This window comes from Crocodylus porosus, unplaced genomic scaffold, assembly GCF_001723895.1.
Source record: "Crocodylus porosus isolate Cpor-Errol unplaced genomic scaffold, CroPor_comp1, whole genome shotgun sequence".
NCBI classification, from domain to species: Eukaryota; Metazoa; Chordata; order Crocodylia; family Crocodylidae; genus Crocodylus; species Crocodylus porosus.
Window position 1 is genome coordinate 59,103,717 of NW_017728907.1, and position 21,652 is coordinate 59,125,368.

At 43.5% G+C, this 21,652-nt stretch overlaps 1 protein-coding gene across 7 annotated transcripts in view; it reads left to right on the plus strand.

Moving 5' to 3' along the window:
• PATJ (PATJ, crumbs cell polarity complex component) overlaps nt 1–21,652 on the plus strand; it is a 226,842-nt gene that overhangs the window by 35,494 nt on the left and 169,696 nt on the right. For all 7 annotated transcript variants that reach the window (XM_019531540.1, XM_019531542.1, XM_019531543.1 and 4 more), the window contains 4 exons: nt 2,638–2,694; nt 4,537–4,671; nt 8,107–8,274; nt 11,555–11,686. In XM_019531540.1, the coding sequence (XP_019387085.1) occupies nt 2,638–2,694; nt 4,537–4,671; nt 8,107–8,274; nt 11,555–11,686 (492 nt within the window). The remainder of the gene's footprint in view (nt 1–2,637; nt 2,695–4,536; nt 4,672–8,106; nt 8,275–11,554; nt 11,687–21,652) is intronic.

Below are 21,652 nucleotides of genomic sequence, written 5' to 3' on the forward strand. Positions count from 1 at the left end.
CCCCCACCTGGGCTAGCGTGGGTGAGGAGGGTGTGTAGACACCCAGCAGAACTAAAAATAAGACCTTCCAAAGGGTGCATGAGCTCCCTGTGAGCCAACAGCCATCTGTACCTGGAGAGGAGGTGAGCACTGCCAGGCCGCTCTGCTTGAAGAATTATGAATGATGCAAAGCAACTCTAGGAGGGTTGCTACAGCATTTAAGGTGCCCCAACAGTTGCAGTGGCCTTGGGACTGACTTGACTTGACTCCTCTATACCTGCAACACTTCAAAGGGAGTGCATCTCCCTCTGTTTTCTGTTTGAAGGGCTTCAAAGGCGTTTGAAGGGCTTCAAATATTATTTCTGTCCACACCCTTGGAAAGAAGTGTTGCCACTATGTATATAAAAATTTAGAATAAAAGCATCTTGTATTAGAGTGACTAATCAATCATGAGCTAAACTAGCCTGTAGTCAAATCAAGGGCCTAATCCTGCAGAGACTTAAACATGTAACTGTACTTCAACAGGACTACTTATGAATATGCAAAAGTTGTTTCAGTACTGATCCAAGTTTGAATATTGCCTATTAGGTAGACACTGATGGCTCAAACCATATTAAAATGTGCTCTGGATGCTTGATAACTTCCATGTGCGTGGTAACTTGAGTAGAAAACATTTCAATTTCTGGCTGGAAATTCATCATAGAACATGAGTGGGCAATTATTTTGTCTGGAGTGACGCTTGAAGAGTTTTGGTGAGCTGTTGAGGGCTGCAGGGGTAGCCCCATGTCTTGGCGGGTGCCCCACCCCCTGGTTGCCATTTTGGGACCAGGCGTTCCACTTCTAACCCCTGCCTTTGCTACTGGAAGTTCCTCCCCTTGCCGTAGAAGTACTCCTTTTGGAAGGTAGGGTACTGCTATCTTGAAACCGAACAAAAACCCCTAGCTCACATATTAAAAAATAAAACATCTACTGTAACTTATTTTAATTTTATTTTAAAATATTTTTGTCCTGATTTATGCATGCTTGTGTAGTGTATCTGGAGGCAATTGCGTAATAGCTCACAATACAGTCCTACTCATACATTGAGAGTGGGGGGAATATGGGGATGTATGTGAGTGGGTGTATGGTGAGGGGGCACAGGGCGTGGATGGTTGTGGGGTATGTGGTTGGAGTGGGGTTGTGAGAGGGTGTGGGGTTATGGTGGGTGGAGTGTGTGCATGTGTGTGTGTGTATGTGTGTGAGAGGGGGGAGGGTCCTCAGAGTCCCTGGAGTGTGTGAGTCCCTGGGTCGCCTGTGGGGGCAACAAGTGAAGCCAGTCCCTCCCAGCCCTGTAGCAAGCAGCTCCCTGCACTCCACCCTAATCTCCAGCTGCAGGTGGTGGTAGCGTGTGGGGCTAGCCCCACTGAGCTCCGTGCGATGAAGCCCGTGGTGCAGGTCATGGGGCTCGGCTAGGGCAGAAGGACAGGGGCTGGCCCAGCTCCATAGCGTGGAGCTCCCTGCCGTTCCCTGTAACCTGCACACAGCAGCAATCAGGGCCAGGCTACCAGCCCTGTTGTGTGTGGCAATCATGGACTGCATGTGAGCCTCGCACAGTGTAGCCAGGCAGACCCTGCATCCAGGCTCCGCACTCTTGCTGCCCCACCCTGAGGTCCCCACTGCCCCCAGGGCACTGGCATAGGCTCCCCACTCCTGCCCATTGCTGCCACTCCCCTGTCACTGCTACTTCCCCCACTGCTTCTTTACTTTCCCTCCACATGCCTGCCCACTCGCCACTGCTGCTCTCCTCCCACCTGCCCCCTGCCACTCCCCCTGCTCACTGCCAATCCCCGCTTGCCCGCCCGCCACTCCGGCTCCAGCCCACCCTAGCCAGGACCACGCGGTTACCAACTGTGTGGCCGAGACTGCGTGGCATGGCATAGAACCAGCCTGGCCTGGCCCAGGCCCTGCCGCGTGGGCAAATTGTGGTGGTTTCTGTCCCCGCTTCCTCTTAGCTGGGCCCCGCTGACCGCATGCCACGCCATATTCGGCCTGGCCCCCAGGTCCTGTGGGGTGGGCTGATCGCGGAGGATTCCTCCTCACCCTCCATCTGATCTTATCTGAGTTTCCCCTCTGACGGAGGGAGGGGAATAGTTGCAGAGTCACCAGGCCAGAAGCCACAGAGACTTCTGGTTAGGGGTTGAGGGCAGCACTGGGCTATTCGGTCCTGCCGCCGCCTTTTCCTGGGTCCTGCTGCTGCTGGCTCCTCAGCATCTTTGATAGGCAGCCATGTGCAGATAATAATTAATTTTCTAAATTATTTTAGGGGCCTGTGAGCCAGATAGAACGGCCTGGTGGTCCAGATCCAGCCTGTGGGCCATATTTTGCCCACCCCTGTCTTACAACCTGTTCCTAATACTACCCTGTATAAACTGTGTTTAAATATGGTAGTTGAACGTGACTAAAACCTATGCATGAGGTTAATGTGCTTGGTAAGATACAAATCTTATTGTTAGGACACTTCTAAATACTAAAACTCTATCTAAGTTGTGATGTGTGCTTAGACTTAGTTTTGTACCAATCAGCATAAGTTTGCCTGAATGATGTTTCATTTTACTGTCCACTATAATGCAGCACTTTCTGCTATTGCTGTTTAAAATTGTTACGACATACAATTTTTAGGTCGTCAGCGTGGACATGCCAATTACTGATGATGCTGAGCTCCAGAAGTATTCAAAGGTATGGATTCTTAGTTCACTTCTGCCTTGAGATACAATGTCAAAATAAATAGTTTGGCATGATCCAAAACCACAGCTGTGAATACTTGGGATACGACCAGTTTTGTGCTTCTGGCTCATCCCTCACATGTGGCTTATGTTCTAGATGCTGTTTGAATTTCTCAAATTACATTTTATTTTTGAGTTAAGGATTGGGGGGAGAGCCTGGGAAAACAGCAAACAATATGTCCCCAGTGTCCTTAAACTTTGGCTGTCTTGATAAGGTGGGAACAACACGGTTATACAGAATTGAAGCCCATCAGTTCTGAATCTAAGGTTTTTGGCTTTAGTACCTTAGCTGATTGATTGGGGCAGAACTTGAAAAAGAAGTTGTGCATGATGAATGCACCAACCTTTTAGGGGTGTCAGCTGGATGAGTGGAGCTGGGACGATCCATGGACCAAATTGGACCATGCACACTAGGTCCTGTGCTGCTTCCACCTGCCAGGCTCAGACCCTGGGGCCCAGGCCATCCTTCCAGCCCTGCTTGCCAGGATTGGTTCTGGGGCCATATACAGCCTCTGGCCAGCCACATACACTGGGATCAGGTCTTGTGCTGCCCTGTATGCCTGATCTAGCCTGCCATTATCCCAGCAGACCCATGGGGCGCCCTTGCAGACCAAATGACAGTACCAGAGGCTGGATCTGGCCTGTGGGCTGGGGGGTTGAGCACCCCTGTTTTAGCTGATGCAAAACCCCCTGACTTCATAAAACTCATCAAGTGAAGTTTCAATCCAGCAAAGGGATCTGCAAGTATGGATTCTTCCTGTACAGCTGGGGAATTTTATTGGCTTCAGTATCGGACCCAAAGTGACATCAGTTTTCTGCAGTAGCTGAAGTTTCAGTGACTGTGCAGCCCAGTACACTGCACAGCTCTGATGCATCCTAGAAGGGATACTGGTATGGCCCACTGTGGCTGTAGAATGAAAAAGAGAAAGCATGGCCCCTAGCCAGTTATAGACAGGAGGAACAGAACAGTACCTGGCCCTATTGCTACCTGCATGCTCAGAAGCAGTTGGAAAACAAGCAGTACTTGAATAATAAAATACAGGAAAGCTTGGCGAAGTAAGGGAGTTGATACTGTTGCCTCTGTTACCCCCTTTAATTGTTTCCTTATTTGCATTACTGTTGTCTTGTCTAGATTGCGTCTCCTGGCAAGCTCTCTTTGCACTGAGAAGATTTTTCTAGTGGTAGCAGGTTGACATTTGCAAGTTAGAGATTTACTACAGAGGAATAATGCTGTCCCTTGGGAAACAGCCAGCACAAAATCAGTGGAACTCCACTTGGAAATAAGGATGCAAGTGGTAGAAACTGATGTCAGAATACAGATAGGATGTATTCCCTGTCCCAAAAAGCGTTATAAATGTCCTCAAGGGATGAGGCGCTCATTGCATGATTAGGTTTTATTGGAATCCTGTAAAATAATGATTAGGACATAATCTTCACCTTTTGCTCATGTACCTTTAATAAAGAACAGCTCTGGTTTGATCATGATAGACTGTAGATGTTATTTTTTTAATACCTTACTTCTTTTTTCCCCAGTGCAATGATGCAATTGAAAAGACTAGTATGATGCACATTTCTTTCTCCCAAAGGATAGACTATTGCTTTTTCACTACACAGTAAAACTGAATAGAATATGTGTTGGATATAACACTAGGAATGTCAATGTCGGCATGTAGTAATCATAATATACATTTGACTTAATTCGAATTGATTAGCCATTGAACATTAAATGCATTTATGGTGAAACATAAAACTAAATATTTATTGGCAACTTATTCACTGATTATATTTTTGGCAGCTATTGCCTATCCACACTTTAAGATTGGGAGTTGAACTCGATACATTCGATGGACATCATTACATATCATCAGTTGCTTCAGATGGTCCAATTGCTATGCTTGGCCTCCTCCAGCTGGAAGATGAACTTCTAGAGGTAAAATGCGAAGAAAAGGTCTATCTGTTTAGTGTGTTTAATATGATTGTACTACTTTTTATTTTAGCTGATACCATTGCAAATGTGTTACATTAAATCATAGGTGGAGGAAACAGTCCTCTCTCCTTCTGTTCTGCCTTACAAGGGTTGTATAAGACTTATACAGTTGTTTGGGAAATGCTTGATACTAAGGTGATAAAGCAGAGAGAACCTCTGATGGTCGTATTTTATCTGCATTCCCCAAATTAAGAATCTTTTAAACATTTTGGATTTAAGTCTTGCATTTCTGTGGCAGACAGTGTTTTTAGTTCTTTGTGTCCACCTTAGAAAACCCATAACAGCTGGTAACCTTATAGCTGTGGTTTTTGTTGGTCCTTTTCACTCTCTGAGGCTTGGTTGCTGTATATTCAAAGAAAGCTTGTTCACGTGACCAATCACAGTGTGTCAATAGAGTATATACAACGTAGATAGTTGGGCTGCTTTGGTGTGATCAGACTAGGATGGGGACCATTTTACTTTGGGAGGCCAAACATTTTGTTTAAAGTCTGTCTATCCAGCAGAAAAGATTGTAACTTAAGTTTCTTCTTTTGAATTCTTGCTCTTTCTTTGTCAAACACTTTTCGAATCAGAATCCATTCTAGTGGAACTTAAAGAACAAGGTCTTATTGACTTCAATAAAAGCAGGATCAGGCCCTTTGCTAGATTAGCTCATTTTTGGCCCAGGGCTCAGATGGCCTGGGTTATGCTTTTCTGTTTACACTTTTAGCACCAAAAATTCATACTTGTGTTGCTAAGGGCTCATGCATTTTCTTTTATTATTGCTTAGGAGAGAAATTCTGGACTCCTAGATGAAAGAGTTAATAAAATGTTGAAAGTGTTATAGTATTTCATAGATTTCTAGGGTTGGAAGGGACCGATTAGATCATCTAGTCCAACCCTCTGGTCTAGGCAGGAAAGAGCACTGGGGTCAAGTAACTCCAGCCAGGTGCTTGTCTAGTCTCCTTTTGAACACCTTCAAGGTAGGGGAAAGCACCACCTCACTTGGAAGCCCACTCCGTATTTCGGCAACTCTCACCATAAAGAATTTCTTCCTGATGTCCAATCTAAATCTATTCTTCTTGAGTTTATGTCCATTATTTCTAGTAATGCTGAGGGGCACACCCGGGTAAATCTCTTAGTTCTTAAACAAAAGGTCAAATACTAAAAGCAATAAACCAAACTATGAGCTAATTGTTCACAAAACTTTGTGGTATAAGTTTGAACAGTTTTGATTGTACAAGTCCAGAAGTATGTCCAGAGCTAGCAAACTTTAAACTTTTTTCCCATCTGTACCTTAAAAAAGTGAAACAAAAATCTGCTGCAGGGCTAAAACTGTATATGTCAAGTTTCAGCCCAGCGCACATCTTTACAGCCAAGTTATAAATCCACTTAAATAGAGGTTTGTAATGAAAAATGTGACAGTCCCTTAACTAAAGCAAATAGTGCTACCCAGGTGCTGATATAACAATTGGAGATGGTTTAGATTTTAAAAGTAATGAGAAAGCAACATTTTTAAATGTATAATGAGATTAAATAAAATTTTATTTAAAATGACTTATTTGATGAATGATAATAGAAATGATAGTACCTTTTTAGTTTCTAATTTTAACTGATTTAACTTCTTGTGTGACCTAATGCTTCCTTGCCACTCACCCAATCAGTTTTGTTCTAAAGCCTCCACTGTGTTCATTCAGTGGAATAGCTAACATGGTCCGATCAATGGATGGGGCATCTGGCACCCTTCCTGCTTTGAGATTGATCTCCAGCAGTTATAAAAGAAGAGAGAGGGAGTCCCCAAGTCTGCTTATGAACATATAGTAGTCCTTCTCCATCAATCAAAGACTGCTGAGAAATGATAGTAACTTCCCACCACACTAGCACTTCAAATGCAATTTAAAAAACCCCCTGTGCAGATATTTCTGTTTAAATTATTAACTAATGGTTGGCCTGATTGTTCAGCAGGCATTACATTTCTGGATTACAGTTTGTAGTCTGTGCTGAAAACACATGGAGTTTGCAGTCTGCCGTTTTAGAGGAAATGACTGTACCTCTCTAGATTTTTCTCCTGAGCTGCTTTGCAATGAGAGGGGTGCTAGGTAGTTCCTCAGCAACATGTGCTATTTTTAAACTGCAAAATCATGGATACAGGGAAGAAGATTTGAGAATATGGGGAAAAGTGATGCATGTGTGACAAGGAGGATGTTGATCCTATCTATCCAAGCCAGCCTGAACTTTGTACATAGGGATGGAGATCTAGGAAATAACATGGAGCAGATCCTGACTTCTTTGCTTTTAAGTAGAATGACTCAAAATCTTCCAGTTTTTGTGTTTTTCGGGAAATGTTTCAGAAATTGAGATTTTCTTATGGAAGCATCCGATTCTTTCCTTAGAAAATTTTCAGGTTTTCAGCCAACTCTACTTTTTGTTTTAGTCTGTAATGAGAATTGGAGGGCTCTTTGGCATGGGACCCACACCTCACATGGTGCCCACTTTGCACAAAGTGCTGGCATGCGGCTGGGCACATTCAATCCAGCCTCACAGCCGTCATCTGGCCCATAAGACCAAATTAGTTTAATAAAGTTTAAACAAAGTTTAACACCCATGACGCATGTGATCAAAACCATCACTGAAACTAACTTTAATTGGCACCCTTGGTAGTAGACTTGCCAGAGGGACCCTGGATTGAATGAGATATGGAGAGCAAATAACCTTCTGAACAGAACATAGTTCTGACACACAGGTGGGGCAGTGTGTAGAAACTGCAGTTACTTATGGCATTCCTGTTTTGTGGAGGAACAGAGAGCTTCAGTCATGTGAGTTGCCGGACCATCAGTATGTATGGACCCTGAAAAGCACTCTAAGTAAAACATTCTGACACTAGAATTAATTTCTAAAAGCACTTTCAACTGCAGTCAAGTATTGTAATAATCAGGTTTCTTGTCTGTACCTTAGAAAAGTCTGGCAATAAGTTAGGTAGAAAGAGTGAATAAAAATGGCTATTCCAGTTCAGTAGGTGAGATCAACATACCTAGTACAGGAGGGATTGGGACTAAAAACAGAGAAAATGGTAGTGAACAGGAAATGAGGGAGATGAAACTAAATAGAACAAAAGGCATGTATTTCCATTATGTAGTAATAAAGTCGCCAGAATCAAGGGATAGAATTACGGTCTTACAGTAATTTATGTACATCTTCGAGGGGTACATTAACAAAACCACTCAAGCTTCACTGGAATCCCTAGATGAAATTAGACCTTTATGTACAGTTGAGGAGGACAATTATACCTCCTATTGTAATGGGTCGAAGTAAACAAGAGAATAACTTTTATTGCGGAACCGGATCAATATCCTTTTTAAAGATCTGAATGGTGATGTATATGTTCTCTTTTCTGCCTAGGTAAATGGAGTCCAGCTTTATGGAAAATCCCGCCGCGAGGCAGTTTCTTTTCTTAAAGAAGTGCCTCCTCCATTCACTCTGGTTTGTTGTCGGCGCCTTTTTGATGATGGCAACGAGTCTTTTGTGGATGAGCTCAGCACCATTGAAGTTTCATCTCCAGAACCAAAGGTTGTGATAATGTACTGTGTAGCTTAGTTGCAGAGAAACGCATTTGTTTTCTAAAGACAATGTTGTGGTTTTCCTTTTATTTACCTTAAAGCAAAATTTCTTGAAATACATTGACATGATTATGTAAACCAGCACTTCTCATGTACCTTGCAAATCACTGTGTACTTTTCACCACTGGTTCATTTGGAAATGTCAAACAAATTTAAAGGCCTGAGAAATAAGGCTGCACGAAGCTTCAGTCGCTGGTTCGATATGGTGGAGATTCAGTGGCCAAATCTCCGAATCTGAATCACATCAGGAGACCCATTAATCTCTGCAAATGGAATTGGAAGCCTCCGATTTTGATTTGGAGAGATTTGACGATTCAGACATTAGACACAGCTTTATATGTTTTTTCTACATACCTCAAGGTACCAGGTGGCTCGTGAACGCCAAGATGCTGGGGCGGATGGAGATCCCACGGGAGCATGGAGGGGTCCCCAGCGCACTCGGCAGCAGACCCGGAAATGGACCAGAAGCACTTCTGGTTCACTTCTGTGTCCACCGGAGAGTATGTGGGAGACCCCCTCCTGCTCCCCAGCTCTGCGACTGGTGCTTCCTGGGTCTGGGGCGACACGCAGGGTCCCCCCCATGGCTGATTGCTGAACTGGGGTGGGGGGACACGGGATGTCTGCCGCATGGTCCTCAGTGGACCTGGAAGTGCACCAGAAGTATTTCTGAGTCCGCTGCTGAGCATGTGGGGGGCCCTCCTGCACACCTGTGGGATGTTCTGTCGGCCGCAGCGTTGCAGCAATTCATGGAGCCATACCTGGTACCTCGAGGTACATAGAAAAAACATTTAAATCTGTTTAAAGCTGCGTCTATGACCGAATCGCTGATTCTCTAAATCGGAATCGATTCTTCAAATTTGGATTTAGCCGAATTGAATTGGGACAGTAATCTGAATCGAATCACTGTCCCCCCCAAATTGTGCCGAATCCTAATTGAATACGGCCTGCTTCGCACACCCCTTCTGAGAAACCAGCTCAGTCCCAGAGGATTTTACTCTTTACTTGTATGGCATCATTGCCTATAAGTTGCAGCAGGAGCTCATCTTGCTCTTTGCTGAAGCCTGTCAGTGCAGTTGGTGCCATAAAACACTGAAGATAGCACCTAGTTCCCATCCTGTGGTGTTTTCAGTCTTATTAATACAGACACTATAGCTGACACAATGTGCCAGATAATAGGATGTAGCACTGATAGACTGGTTTGCTAGGAAGTGTTGATTTGCTCAGATTGCTTTGTCATGTTCAGTGTTGTCCAGTTGGTCCAGCCTTCTTTTTAAAGCAAAGCACAAGATCATATGGGAACATTGTGCCACTTAGAGTTGGATAAAAGATGCCATCCAGCTTAGGGTAATAGAAGACCCAGTTTCATTGCCTGAATGAGTGTGTGACTTGGCCTTAATTGGCATGATAGTTCCAGTAGACTGAGTCCTTGAACGGGTTGAAATGGAACATGTTGAGGAGCAGAAATGAAGCAGTACATTTGCATATAAAAAATTGCATTTATACAGTAACAATATTGATTGATTTAGTGACATTTTCTCTGATGCTAACACATGCGTTGTCACTTATGCTTGGTCTAGATTTGAGTGTGTTGCTCTGATCTATTTCAGAGCTGTGACAGCATTTAGTTTTTATGATATTTCATGTTTACAACTTTCCTACTTTTACTGTGGTTTACTGAGGTTGGTTACTAGACTCTTCACTGTGCTATACATACAATGTATGTAAATCACAAGATAGCTTGCTGACTGCGTGTCACATTTGTCATTTCTAAGCATAATAGGTGAGCAAGATCTTTGAATTATACTAAATCTTAGCCTCACCCCCATTAGTTGATTACTTCCATCTTGTGGATCAAGGTCATGTAAAACTAGGGAAATAGGAGGATTAGCATTTATTTCTATTGTGAAAGACTTAAAATTCCAAATTTAAAACTTGACTCATAGCATTCTCCCCATTATATAATGCTTGCTTTTTTTTCTCTCTTTTCTGATCTAACTTTTTATTGACAGCCTTCCTGAGAGGATGTTTCAAACTAAAATATGGACATTGTTTTCAACATGAAAACAAAGTGTTTCCATTCACCTTTTATGAAGGGTCCCTGCTATTCCCACCAACAGCATTTTACACCATCGTGTTTACCATTGCGTTTTTCCAAATGTTTTTCACCAAATTAGATCAGTTGTGTACATCTGTCGATGCTGTCTGAGCGAAAAGTTTCCCTTTCCCTCAGAGCTACTTCCATATTATTTCTGTTGCCTACCACAAAGGTCAAACAGCAGTATCTGGAATTAAAACTTAGCTCTTTCTTTGGTGTAATAGTGAGGTTCTTTGCTACCTGAATGCTTGAAAGAACAGCTTTAATTATATGCAGTGGCATGAAGTCCTCAAATTTGCCAATGGCAATTTTCATTTAAATTTTTGAAATATCATTATTCCTGCCAGTAGATCTCTCTTCTTATTTCTTTTTTAAAAAAAGTTCCATTTTCCCCTTCACAGTAGTACATAAATAGAAGAAGAGGAATAAAATTGTAATCTGTTTTGGGTTAGGTAACAAGTGATAACTCTTCAACACTCTTTTTGGAAAAATATGTATGGAAAGCCAGTGTATCAAAGGGGTTTTGTACTTATCAGTCTTCTGGAGTTTTAATATTAAAGCAAAAATATACCATTTGTTTGCATAGCTTTGCAAACTTAATTGCATGCTGAAGTTTTCTTTCTATTTATGTCTAATAACACCAGCACATATTATGATTATAATGAAAATGTTCACAACCTTCCTTCTGTCCTTTCATGGGCTTTCCTCTGTAATGTTTAAAACTTTGTTTTGAGAAATCTTTTTTTCCTTTTAATGCATCTAATGAGGTGGCTGAAGTCTATTAAAGTATGGCAGGTTGGTGACATTATTACAGTTTGTTATATAATAATGTTTTTCAGTATTTGTGTGTACTGTTAAGTCCTAATCTTGTAAGCACGTATGCATGTGCTTAGCTTTGTTATTGTGAGAAACCCAACTGGGACTAGCAAAGTTCAACATATACATAAATGAGTTGTTTGCAAAATGGAAATCTTAACTCTGAAGAAAGTTTTTTAATAACATGAAAAATCACATGATAGACAACGGTTCTATTTAGGATAAGTAAATCATTAATAGAAGCAGAAGTGTTGAATAAACAAGTTTTTTAATTAAGAACTGAAAGGATAGCTTTTGAATTGGGTATTTTGTTTTGCAGACGATACCGGAAGTAAACCTTAATCCCGAGGAGGAGGAAGATGGAGAATTAGCATTATGGTCTCCTGATGTGAAAGTCGTTGAGCTGGAGAAACACAGTAAAGGCTTAGGATTCAGCATTTTAGATTATCAGGTATACTTTGCTATATTAACAAGTATTGAAAATACCTCGGACCCTATATCCTCTCTTAGTGTTCGTCAGAATTTCCTGAAAATACTCTGAATATAACATTTTGGCAATCTGTTTAACATGTGGACCCAAAATTTTGGAGGAAAAGTAGTTTATTTTGAGGCTGACTCAAGTTGTACTGTAGACTTTCTTTTCATTCTTACTGATAACTGAGTGTAGTAAAGTGTAAACTCTTTAATCGGGCTTCTGATTCTGAGTTTAAAGGCTGGGTATTCTCTTGTTTACTAGGAATTACTTTTCAAGTAACTGAACTACATGGGCATGCTTTCTCATTAATTAAACCTTTTTTGTATTAGTTATTGATTGCTTGATCAATTCTCTAGCCTCTCTCCTCCCCCCCAGTTTAGTTAAAAATAAATTTATTATAGATCTGCTGTTACTGGTTCTTTAGTGCCCGATCCTGAGCCCACTGCAGTTAACAGAAGGACTCTTGTCCTCTTCAAGAGGCTCTGGTTAGGCTCATAAAATGTAACTCAATTTTCCAAAATATGGATTATCATCTAATTTCAACAGCTATCAACCCTCCCGTGAAGGCAGATGGATTTGGTGTGATACCCAATTTACCTGTGTTAAAAATAAAAATTGGGGATTTATTTGTCTCATAAACGTATAACTGTTAAATTGCTTATGGTCTAAAGAAGGTAAGTACTTTGCTACTTTAAGCTTTTAGGCCAGTGTACCAGAGACTGAGCAAGAATTTCCAATTATTTTCTTTAATACTGAGAAGGAGATGAATCTCGAGACACCAATAATGGCTTGAAGCAAGATTACACTCAAAAATAGCCTCCTTTTTATGTAAAGAAGTTGTGGGAGAGATTACATAGGCTTGATTCTTAAGCTCCTTAGAAATGAAGGACCAAATTCTTTGGTGCAATTGGGTGAAATTCCAAGGGCACAGCTTTGCTAACTTCCTTTACATCAGCAAAGGCTTTGACCTTAAATAAATGTGTAGAAATATCAGAATTTGAGGTCAGGATGGAATGCTTTTAATGTTTTCAGTCAAGATATGTTTTAAACCTTTAGGCATCATAGTTGCAAAGAATTAAGGTTTCTGGATTGCTCTTTGTAATAACATACACAGCTGAACTCTGCCTAAACATTGTGCTTTAATAAAACAAAATGTATTCTCTCATTGTATATACATGTCAAGTGATATAAAATCAATTATATTTTTATATAAGAAGACATGAATCGGGAACAGATTAAAATAAAATACTTGAAGTATTATGCAAAACCATTAATTCCATATTTTACTAGTGTGATTTAAAATTACTGAAAATAGATCTGGTTAGTCATTTTTGCTGACATGTGTTGTGTTGCAGTGCCAGCTTTACTGTAGAGTTGGTAGGACTCTCTACAGAGCTGTAATACAGAGATTTGCTTTTTAATTTCTCATAATTAGAATTAATGAAGGCTTTAATAATGGACTTTTTATTTACTTACTCACAAATGCAAATACATTAGTGATGTTGTGATGCAGCTACATTTAAATACTTTCAAATCAATTTTCAATCAATGGCAAACTGCTTAATCTCATCTCTTTATAATGTCAAGATATTTGTGTAAAAGGAACTGATTTTTTTTTTTGTCTATAGGCTTTGCTTTCTTCATCTGTGCTGCTCTTTGTATTGCATGTGGATTGATTATGTATATAAATCTGTAACTGAATGCACAAACCCGTCATTTTCATCTGCATCATCCGGGGGAAAAAGTCTACCCTAGTGCAAAGAACTGCATTAGCTGTTGGGAAACTATCTAAAACTCTTACAGGAGAGGTTTTCAAAAGCACAGACAACAGTTCAGTGCTCTACTCAAAAAGAAAGTCTAACTGAAGGGATCTGAATGCCTAACTGCCATGTCTGCCTTTGAAAATTTACCTCTTGAAACTTAATACTGCTCTAAAAATGTAAGTGCTTAGCCACATGTTCTTAGCTTACTGGAAAGGGTTCAAGCTTAACAGTGGCAAATATATAGCTTACAACACATGAATGCTATTTATAAGCAAAATGTATAAATAGTGTCCATTGTGACATTTAGATGACCAGTAACTTAACTTAAAAATGTGGCAAAGTATGAGATGATTAACAGGTTCTAAAATCTCTTCCTGTGGATGAAATAAATGATAAATACAGATCAATAAATCTAATTTCTCCCAGGTAGAGGGAGGATTGTATGGGGTAGACAAAACTGTGTGAGACAGGTTGCATTTCAAGTTTCTTTAAGCTGTAAACTTATAAGTGGTGGGTATTTTGGGGCAGGGGTTTATGACACTGGTCAGTATCAGATACTTCAGGGGAAGGTCCACAAATGTGCAGTTCTAGAAGGACCTGTACATATGGTGGAGGGAAATGTTATCCTTCTCTGATTGGTTTGTGTGTATAGTCAGGGGCGTGAGAGTTTTCCTCCATTGTAATTGTTATAATCCAATCTGATATAACAAAATACTAAACATTTGCAGGGATAATGAGAACACCTTTCTTAAAACTGGATTACCCTCCTGGCCTCACAGATAATTTGTGCCTCAGTGTAGGATTTCTAATGCTTCATATTTATTACAAGTCTAGTCATGTTTCTGAAAAAGCAGGACTAATACAAACTCTTGGTAAACTAGGAATTTGAGTACTTAGAGAATTGAGACCTGAGATCATGAAATTATTGCGCTGGAATATTAATTTTTAATGAAATATGTTTCTCTTAATGTTTTATCTGTAAAATAAAAGAGCATATCCCAAATGGCTGAAAGGATATTCCCAGAAATGTATAAACATAACTTCAACTAATACATATTGAACAGTTAAACTAATTACAAATTAATTATACTAACACAGAGTAATTGAGACTATAGCTATCTTGTCCCCATATTTGCTCCCTCCCCCCCATTCTTCTGATACCTTAAGCAATTTATATACCTTAAAATAGTGGATTTCTCTGTTTACATGGTAGAAAATGTTACTAAATCTGTGGTGTTATCAAAGGAGGTGTGTGACATAGCCTTTTGTTATTTGCCTGTAACGGGTAGGCAACATTTTTTGGCTGGAGTGCCGAAAAACCCATAATGCCTACTTTGGAAGGTGCCACAGTGCTGGCATGCCAGAAAGACAAAATGAAGGCAGGGGGTACAGGGCAGGATGCCCTGCTCGTGCCCCTTGCAACCCACCCAAAGCCCAGGCTCCATGGCTATCAGCAGCTACCCAGAACCTGGACCAGCTGCAGCCAGGAGGTTGCAAACAGCTGCTGCGTCCCTGCTGCAGCCATGGCTGTAACTGCCTCCCAGACCTGGCCTCTGGGGAAGCAGGAGATACCTTGGGCTCCAGGGAGGCAGCAGATACTGGCGATGCTCCCTGCTGTGCTGCCCTCACACATGCTGCACTCCTGGCCCTGCTGCCCTCCCCTGGGCCCTCCCGAGTGCAGCGTGTGCAACCCAGTGTGGCAGTGCACAGAGGGACTGCACAGGGGAACCGCCTGCTGCTGCAAGCTCCGTGCTGCCTGGGTCACACTTCCCCTGTATGCATGGGAGCACTGTGGGCAGTACACAGGCTTGAGCCCCTTGCTGCTGCCCCCACCTGCAGGGTAAGTGTGGCCAGGGCAGCAGGAAGCTTGGAGTGACAGGCAGTTTTCCGCGCCCCCCGCCCATTGTGCCCTACCACGCTAGGTTTCACACGTTGCTCTGCAGAAGCGGCGGCAAGGGCAGCACAGTGGGGAGCATTGCTGGTGTCTGCTGTCTCCCTGGAGTCCAGGGCTGGGGCTGGGAGGCAGCAGGTGTTTGTAGCCTCCCGGCTGCAGCCGGTACAGGTTCTGGGTAGTTGCTAATAGCCATGGAGCCCAGGTTGCTTGCAGCAGGCCTTCCATCCTCCCAGCCGGCTGCTGGGAGCAGCCCAGGCTCCATGGCTATCAGCAGCTACCACAAACCTGGGCCGGCTGCAGCTGGGAGACTGCAAACAACTGCTGCCTCCCTGCCCGGCCCCGGCTGTCTCTCAGCCTTGGACAGCAGGTGCCAGCACTGCGCCCTTTGGGGCCGGTGCCGTGGGCAGCATAGGGCTGGGGCCAGGGCCCACGCCACCAGCAGTGAGGGGCTGAGGCTGTGGGGCCAGGACCCCTGCTGCAGCCAGGGCCCATGGGCAACAGGGGGCTAGGTTTGGAGCCTGGCCATGGGCAGCATGGGTTGCGGCTGGAGCTGGGGCTAGGGCCCAGTGGCAGCACGGGGCCGGGGCCAGGGCTGGGGTGTCACTAGTGCCGGAATGGGGCTGGCGGCAGCACTGGGCTGAAGCCGGGGCTGGGGCCATGCAGGGCTGGGACCTGTGGCAATGGTGGTAGCAGCTGGTGCTGGGCCCGCGCAGGGCCGGGACCCACTGGCAGCACGTGGCTGGGGCCATCAGCAGCACTGGGATAGGGCTGGGTCCCACGCAGGTCCACAGCCCCAGCCCCAACCCCAACCCCAGCCTCATCCCGATTGTTGCTGACAGTCCCGACCTGGCAGTGGCAATGTGCTGGGGCCCGCAGTGGTGGTGAGGGCTGGGGCCAGGCCTGCCGACAGCTGACACCACTGCCGCTGGCTGTTGGGGCTGTCAGCAGTGCCCAGGCCCCGGCCCCATCCTGATGCTGCCAACAGCCTGGGCCCAGCAGTAGCACTGGGCTGGCGATGGCGATGGCAGTGGTCCGGGCAGCACTTGGATGGGGCCCCAACCCTGGCCTCGGCCCCGGCCTCATCCCAGCACTGCTGATTGCCCCAGCCCAGCAGCAGCGGTGGAGGTGCCGGCCGAGGCCAGGCCCGCTGGCAGTGCCGGGATGGGGCCGGGGCCGGGCCTGCAGTAACGCCGGGATGGGGCCGGGGCCCATGCAGGTCCGCGGCCCCAGCCTCAGCCCCATCCCAGTACTGCTGATGGTCCCCGCCCAGTGCTGGTATTGAGCCGGGGCCTGCAGCAGCAATGGTGCCAGCTGGGGCTGGGCCCGCTGGAAGCATGTGGCTGGGCCCAGGGCCTGTGATGGCAGTGGTGCCAGCTGGGGCCTGCCAACAGCACGGGGTTGGGGCGGGGGCCATCAGGGTGCAGAGGTGGCCAGGGATGGGGCCTACGGCAGGCAACTCTTACCGGGCCGGGGCTGGGGTCCAGCGGTGGCAAGGGTCAGCAGCAGCACGAGGCTGTTCCCAGGCAGCCATGTGCTGCTCAATCTGGGCACATCTCTTTCTGCCCCTGGGCGGGAAGCAGCCCATGTGCCAATAAAAACCATGCCATGTGCCACGTTGGGCACACGTGCCATCAGTTGCCAACACCTGGCCTATAACTTTGGTTTGGAATTTCAGCTTTGCATCTGCTTTGAACTTCAGAGCTTTGCTATTTCCATTCACCAGATATATTAAGCTTGAAGATTGCACTAGAAAGCCCTAATCTTAATGTTGTAGATAAAGTGCACAAATGCTTCATACATGCTGCAGAAACAGGTGATCCCCTGATGGAGTCCCTCAAATAATGCAGTGTTTTACTAGGTTTTCCTACCAAGGGGCCTCTATTGAAAACAACAAAAAATCAAGACCAGAATGGTTAAAATGTTTTTCTTTGTTCTTTTACTGTTACAAGTTCATCACACTGTGGTGAGATCTTGTCAGATGTTCTGTTAGATATCTTCTGTTCGATCTGGTTATTCTGGATGACTCTTTGGATAGAACATGCCTAAGTGGAAAATCCACCAACAGGAGGAAGTGATAGAGATCCTGCAGGCAGCAAGTTTACTCTCTTCAAAGTTAGTAGGCAAGTTAACAGTTGTGATTGTCACTGCTGGTTGACTCAGGTCTGTAATCTGTAGGTTAGACAAACATTTGTCTGCTGTGGGTTAGGCAAGGATTATTCTTCTGTAAGCAAGGGTCTAAATGACCTCTTAAGGTTCCTTCCAACCCTATTATCTATTTTATATATTTTTTCGGTTCTTTGATGGTTAATTAGTAGTGGAACATTCAGGTTTATTGGATTCCTGTAGACTTCATCTTGCAACATTAGTTTAATCTAATAATTGGTAGTCAAAAAAGGTGTAGTGAAAAGTTTATTTGATCAGTTCCTAGTTAAATGAATGTACTGTACATCCCTTAGTATTTCCTGTAATTTCTCTTAGGGAAGTTATTCTTTTCTTCATCTCCTAACATTTGTGCAGTGCTGTTGGCACATTAAGCAGTAACTACATTTTGGTGAACTGGGGGGGGGGTGCCCTAATATGTAGTCAGTAAAGTGTTTTGGGGCTACAGAGGATAGAAGTATACATTGTTCTCTGACAATAGGATGTGAAAATGCAAATCAGAAGTCCAAACCAGCCAGAGAAATAAATGTATGAGGGAAAGCAGGCAGTGCTAATGATGGTAATAACTTTTTCTTTCAAGGAAAAAAAAAGGTAGAGTGGTGCTTCAATACAAGAAAAAAGTGGGGAGGGGGAAGTTACCTAAAAATAATTTTGCTCTTATGTATTATGGAGGGAAGAAAGAAAAGAAAAGCCACGGACGTTTCAAGATGGATAAAATCAAGCAGCATAAAGGTATGTTGTGCCTTGGGTTATGAAATAGTAGCTCTTACCAAGGACCTGATGTGTAGCAGAGAAATTCTGTTCTCAGTCATTGCATTTTATAGAAATGTAGGAAAAACCACAGGTCACTACACTGCAAATTTCATGAGACAGTATTGAACGGAGGATGACTTGAAACATCTGATGAGCTTTTATCAAATTAAACAAAAAGCTGAATGGAGTTTACAAGGAGCTTAATTTACTGCACTTCAAAATATCTGACTTTTGGAGTGACTGCTACTGAATGGGGGAGCGAGGGGATGGAGCAGTGCTGTGCACAGTGAAAGGACGTAATATTGACAGAACAGCAGTTTTACTTTTTTGCGGCACCTATTACCCAAACACAATTTCACGCTACTTCTGTATCTTTTCAGTTATACCTGAAATCCTATTAAAGTTGGGGTTGAATTCATGTAGCTCTGTAGCAGTGTTGAAATACAGGGCTGGAAGTGAACTTAGGAAGCCATTTAGTCCTCTGGGTTCGAGGGAGGATCGAGTGCGTCTAACAGATGTTTTAATCTAACCTGGTCTAAAAATCATCCAGTGACAGGGATTCTGCAACCTCCGTTGGTAACCTGTTTTGGGCTTAACTATCCTTGTAGTTGGCTGATTTTTTTTTTTTTTTTTTTTCCCTAATAGCTAACCTAAATCTCCTCAGCTGCCCATTAAGTCAATTATGTCTTGTTCTACCCCTGGTGGATGTGGAGAACAATTGTTCACTGTCCCCTTTATAGCAAAATAACTGTACAATAGTTCACAACAGGAAGTTAACTGAATTGAGCTGGCCTGAATCGAATGGCTTCAAGTATTCCCTTCCTTTGTCTCCAAAATAAATGAAATCCAGATGCAGAAGATTTCCAAAAATAAACTGAGTTAAGATAGAGACCTCGAGTATTTTAAAAAGGTGGTATTCATTTATAGGCTATTTGGAGCATTCATCGCTTTGATTTGTACTGGAACATTTTATAACATCTCTTGCTAAACTTTTGTCCTCTTACACCCTTTTGGGTTTAGGGCCACCTTGAGATGAATGTAGTATGGGCAGAGAAGTATATTCATATTCTAGTGAAGCACATTTTCACCTGCTCAAGTGATGGAAACCTGTGGCTGATTGGAAAGGAAAACTGTGCAGCTGTACTAAAAAGCAGTTTTACAATGAGTGTCGGCTTGGTACTGGGAGAACTGATAAAGGCGGCTTTTCTCCCATCTCTACAACCCATCCACATTCATTAACATCAAAGTACTGTAAGCCTCAGTACCAACTGTGATGAAGATCTCATCTCACAGAGGATTTGCTTCTTTCCCTGTATGGGAAAGTTCTGCATCCCTTAAATCATATTAAGCTGCTTCATTTGAAAAATAATTCGTCGTAGTGTGTCCATGAACTGGATTGAATGTAGCTATTGGAAAAATTCTCTCATCGCTCAGCTTAAACACTGCTTTTCAGTCCTGAAAAGTGGGTGAATGGAGAGAGCACATTCCTGGTGGAGTTTCTAGGGTACTCATGACGAGTGACTTCCAAAACCTCAGTACAGCAGTGCTAAAGACATCAGGAAATCAGAAGCCACTTTAATAAGAGATCAAAGAGGCTCTGTATATCAGCATGAGATCCACATAAGATGCACAGAAAAAGCTCCTGGTAGTAAAGAAGCTAAAGAACTGAGATGGGGGAAGTCACTTACGGACTTGAGTCTGCACTGAGCTTGAGCTTTAGGAATAATAAACCTGACTTCTTACAGAAATAGTTGTTGCATGATCTGTTAAAGCAGTGTGGGGGGGCCAACCTTTTTGGCAAGCATGCCACAAATTAGCCCTATGCCCTCCCTAAGTGCCACTCCAATCCCCTTCTCAGCCTGCTGCTCTGCTTTCTGCTCCCTGCCCCAGGCTCCTGCCAAATCCGTTGCTCTGCTTTCTGCTTTCCGTCCTATCTGCCACTGTGCTACCTACCCCCTCCCTGATTCACAGCAGGACATGCAGAAGCTGCCTGTACTTCTTGTGGCACATGTGCTGCAGGTTGGCCACCCCTGTGTTAGAGAAAGGAGAGGGAGAGAGCAAGCTCACTTGTAATGTGGGATGCCATGTCCTATAAATTGACTCTTGTGTCCAATTTTGTGTTTATTTTGAAACGGACTCTGCATTGTAAGCTGTCTCAACAGTTTTGCAGAAAAGAGAACCTAATTTGCAGAGAACTTTGGGCATTACCCAGTACATAAATTAATCTTATTCACTGGCCATAAAACAAGCAAATAGTAGTAGGATTCAAATTTAGAACCCTGCCCTCCCCCTCTGCTTTGAGTAACTATTACTCTGGTCAATTTGAATTTCTCTTCTTCTGTGAGAGAGAACTTTTATTTTTCCTGTAGAGGAATTCATTAATATTGCAGAGATGTTTTCCACCTTGCAGGACAGGGAGGAAATGTGAGAGATTGAGATCAAACTTTTTCTAAACCCTAAGCAAATAAAATTCAATACAATGATAATAAGCTAATACTGTAGCTGTGAAACTTGGGGAAAAACCCCCCTGTATAATGGATATGACTCAGAGAGAGACTGTACAGTCTTTCTTCGGTCATTTAGGGTATCTTTACACATGCTCCAGAATTAGCAGGGTAGGGTTGGGGAGGGAGTGCTTTAATTAGAGCGGATCCAAGAGCTGCTCTAATTAAAGCACCCTCAACGTCATGTCTGTTCAGCCTCCTGCACTTCAAAATGGTGGCAGGGGTACTTGAACTAGAGCTCATCTAACAACCTTTAGTTAAAGCACCCCCACCCCATTTTGAAGTGCGGGGATGCTGAATACATGTGACATGGCAGCTGCTGTAATGTGCTAATTAGCATGATCCAACAGACTTAGTTAATCAAGTCGCCTCCAACACGTGGTAATTAGCACATGTCAGAGTGGACATCCAGCATGTGTATAGGTGCCCTTAAAGCCTGTGGAACAATCGTTATGACCTTGAGGGCTGCTTATTGGAGAGACAGGAGATACTGGGTGACCTAGTTTGTTCTAAACCTTCTGTTTTAAAACTATAAACAGTTTGGAAAAGTCCCTCGAAGTTGCCTTATTTATCTGAGCATATCCCTGTTTCTTCATCATCCTCTTAAAAGAAATGCAACTTTTGATCTGACTGAGAATCACAGCTCTGACCATGGCTGATTCTGCATTGACTTCTTTCCCTGCCTGACCTTCACTGCTATCCACATCATTATTTAAACTCTTAAACTACATTCAAGATGCTTGGCAACCTTTTTTTCTGCCTACATCTCTGTTTTCTTAGTTTCTCTTTCCATCCAGGTACCTCTCAGCCTTGTTCCTGGCTCAGGGATGGACAAAATGTAGCTCAGGGGTGGACAAAATGTGGCCAG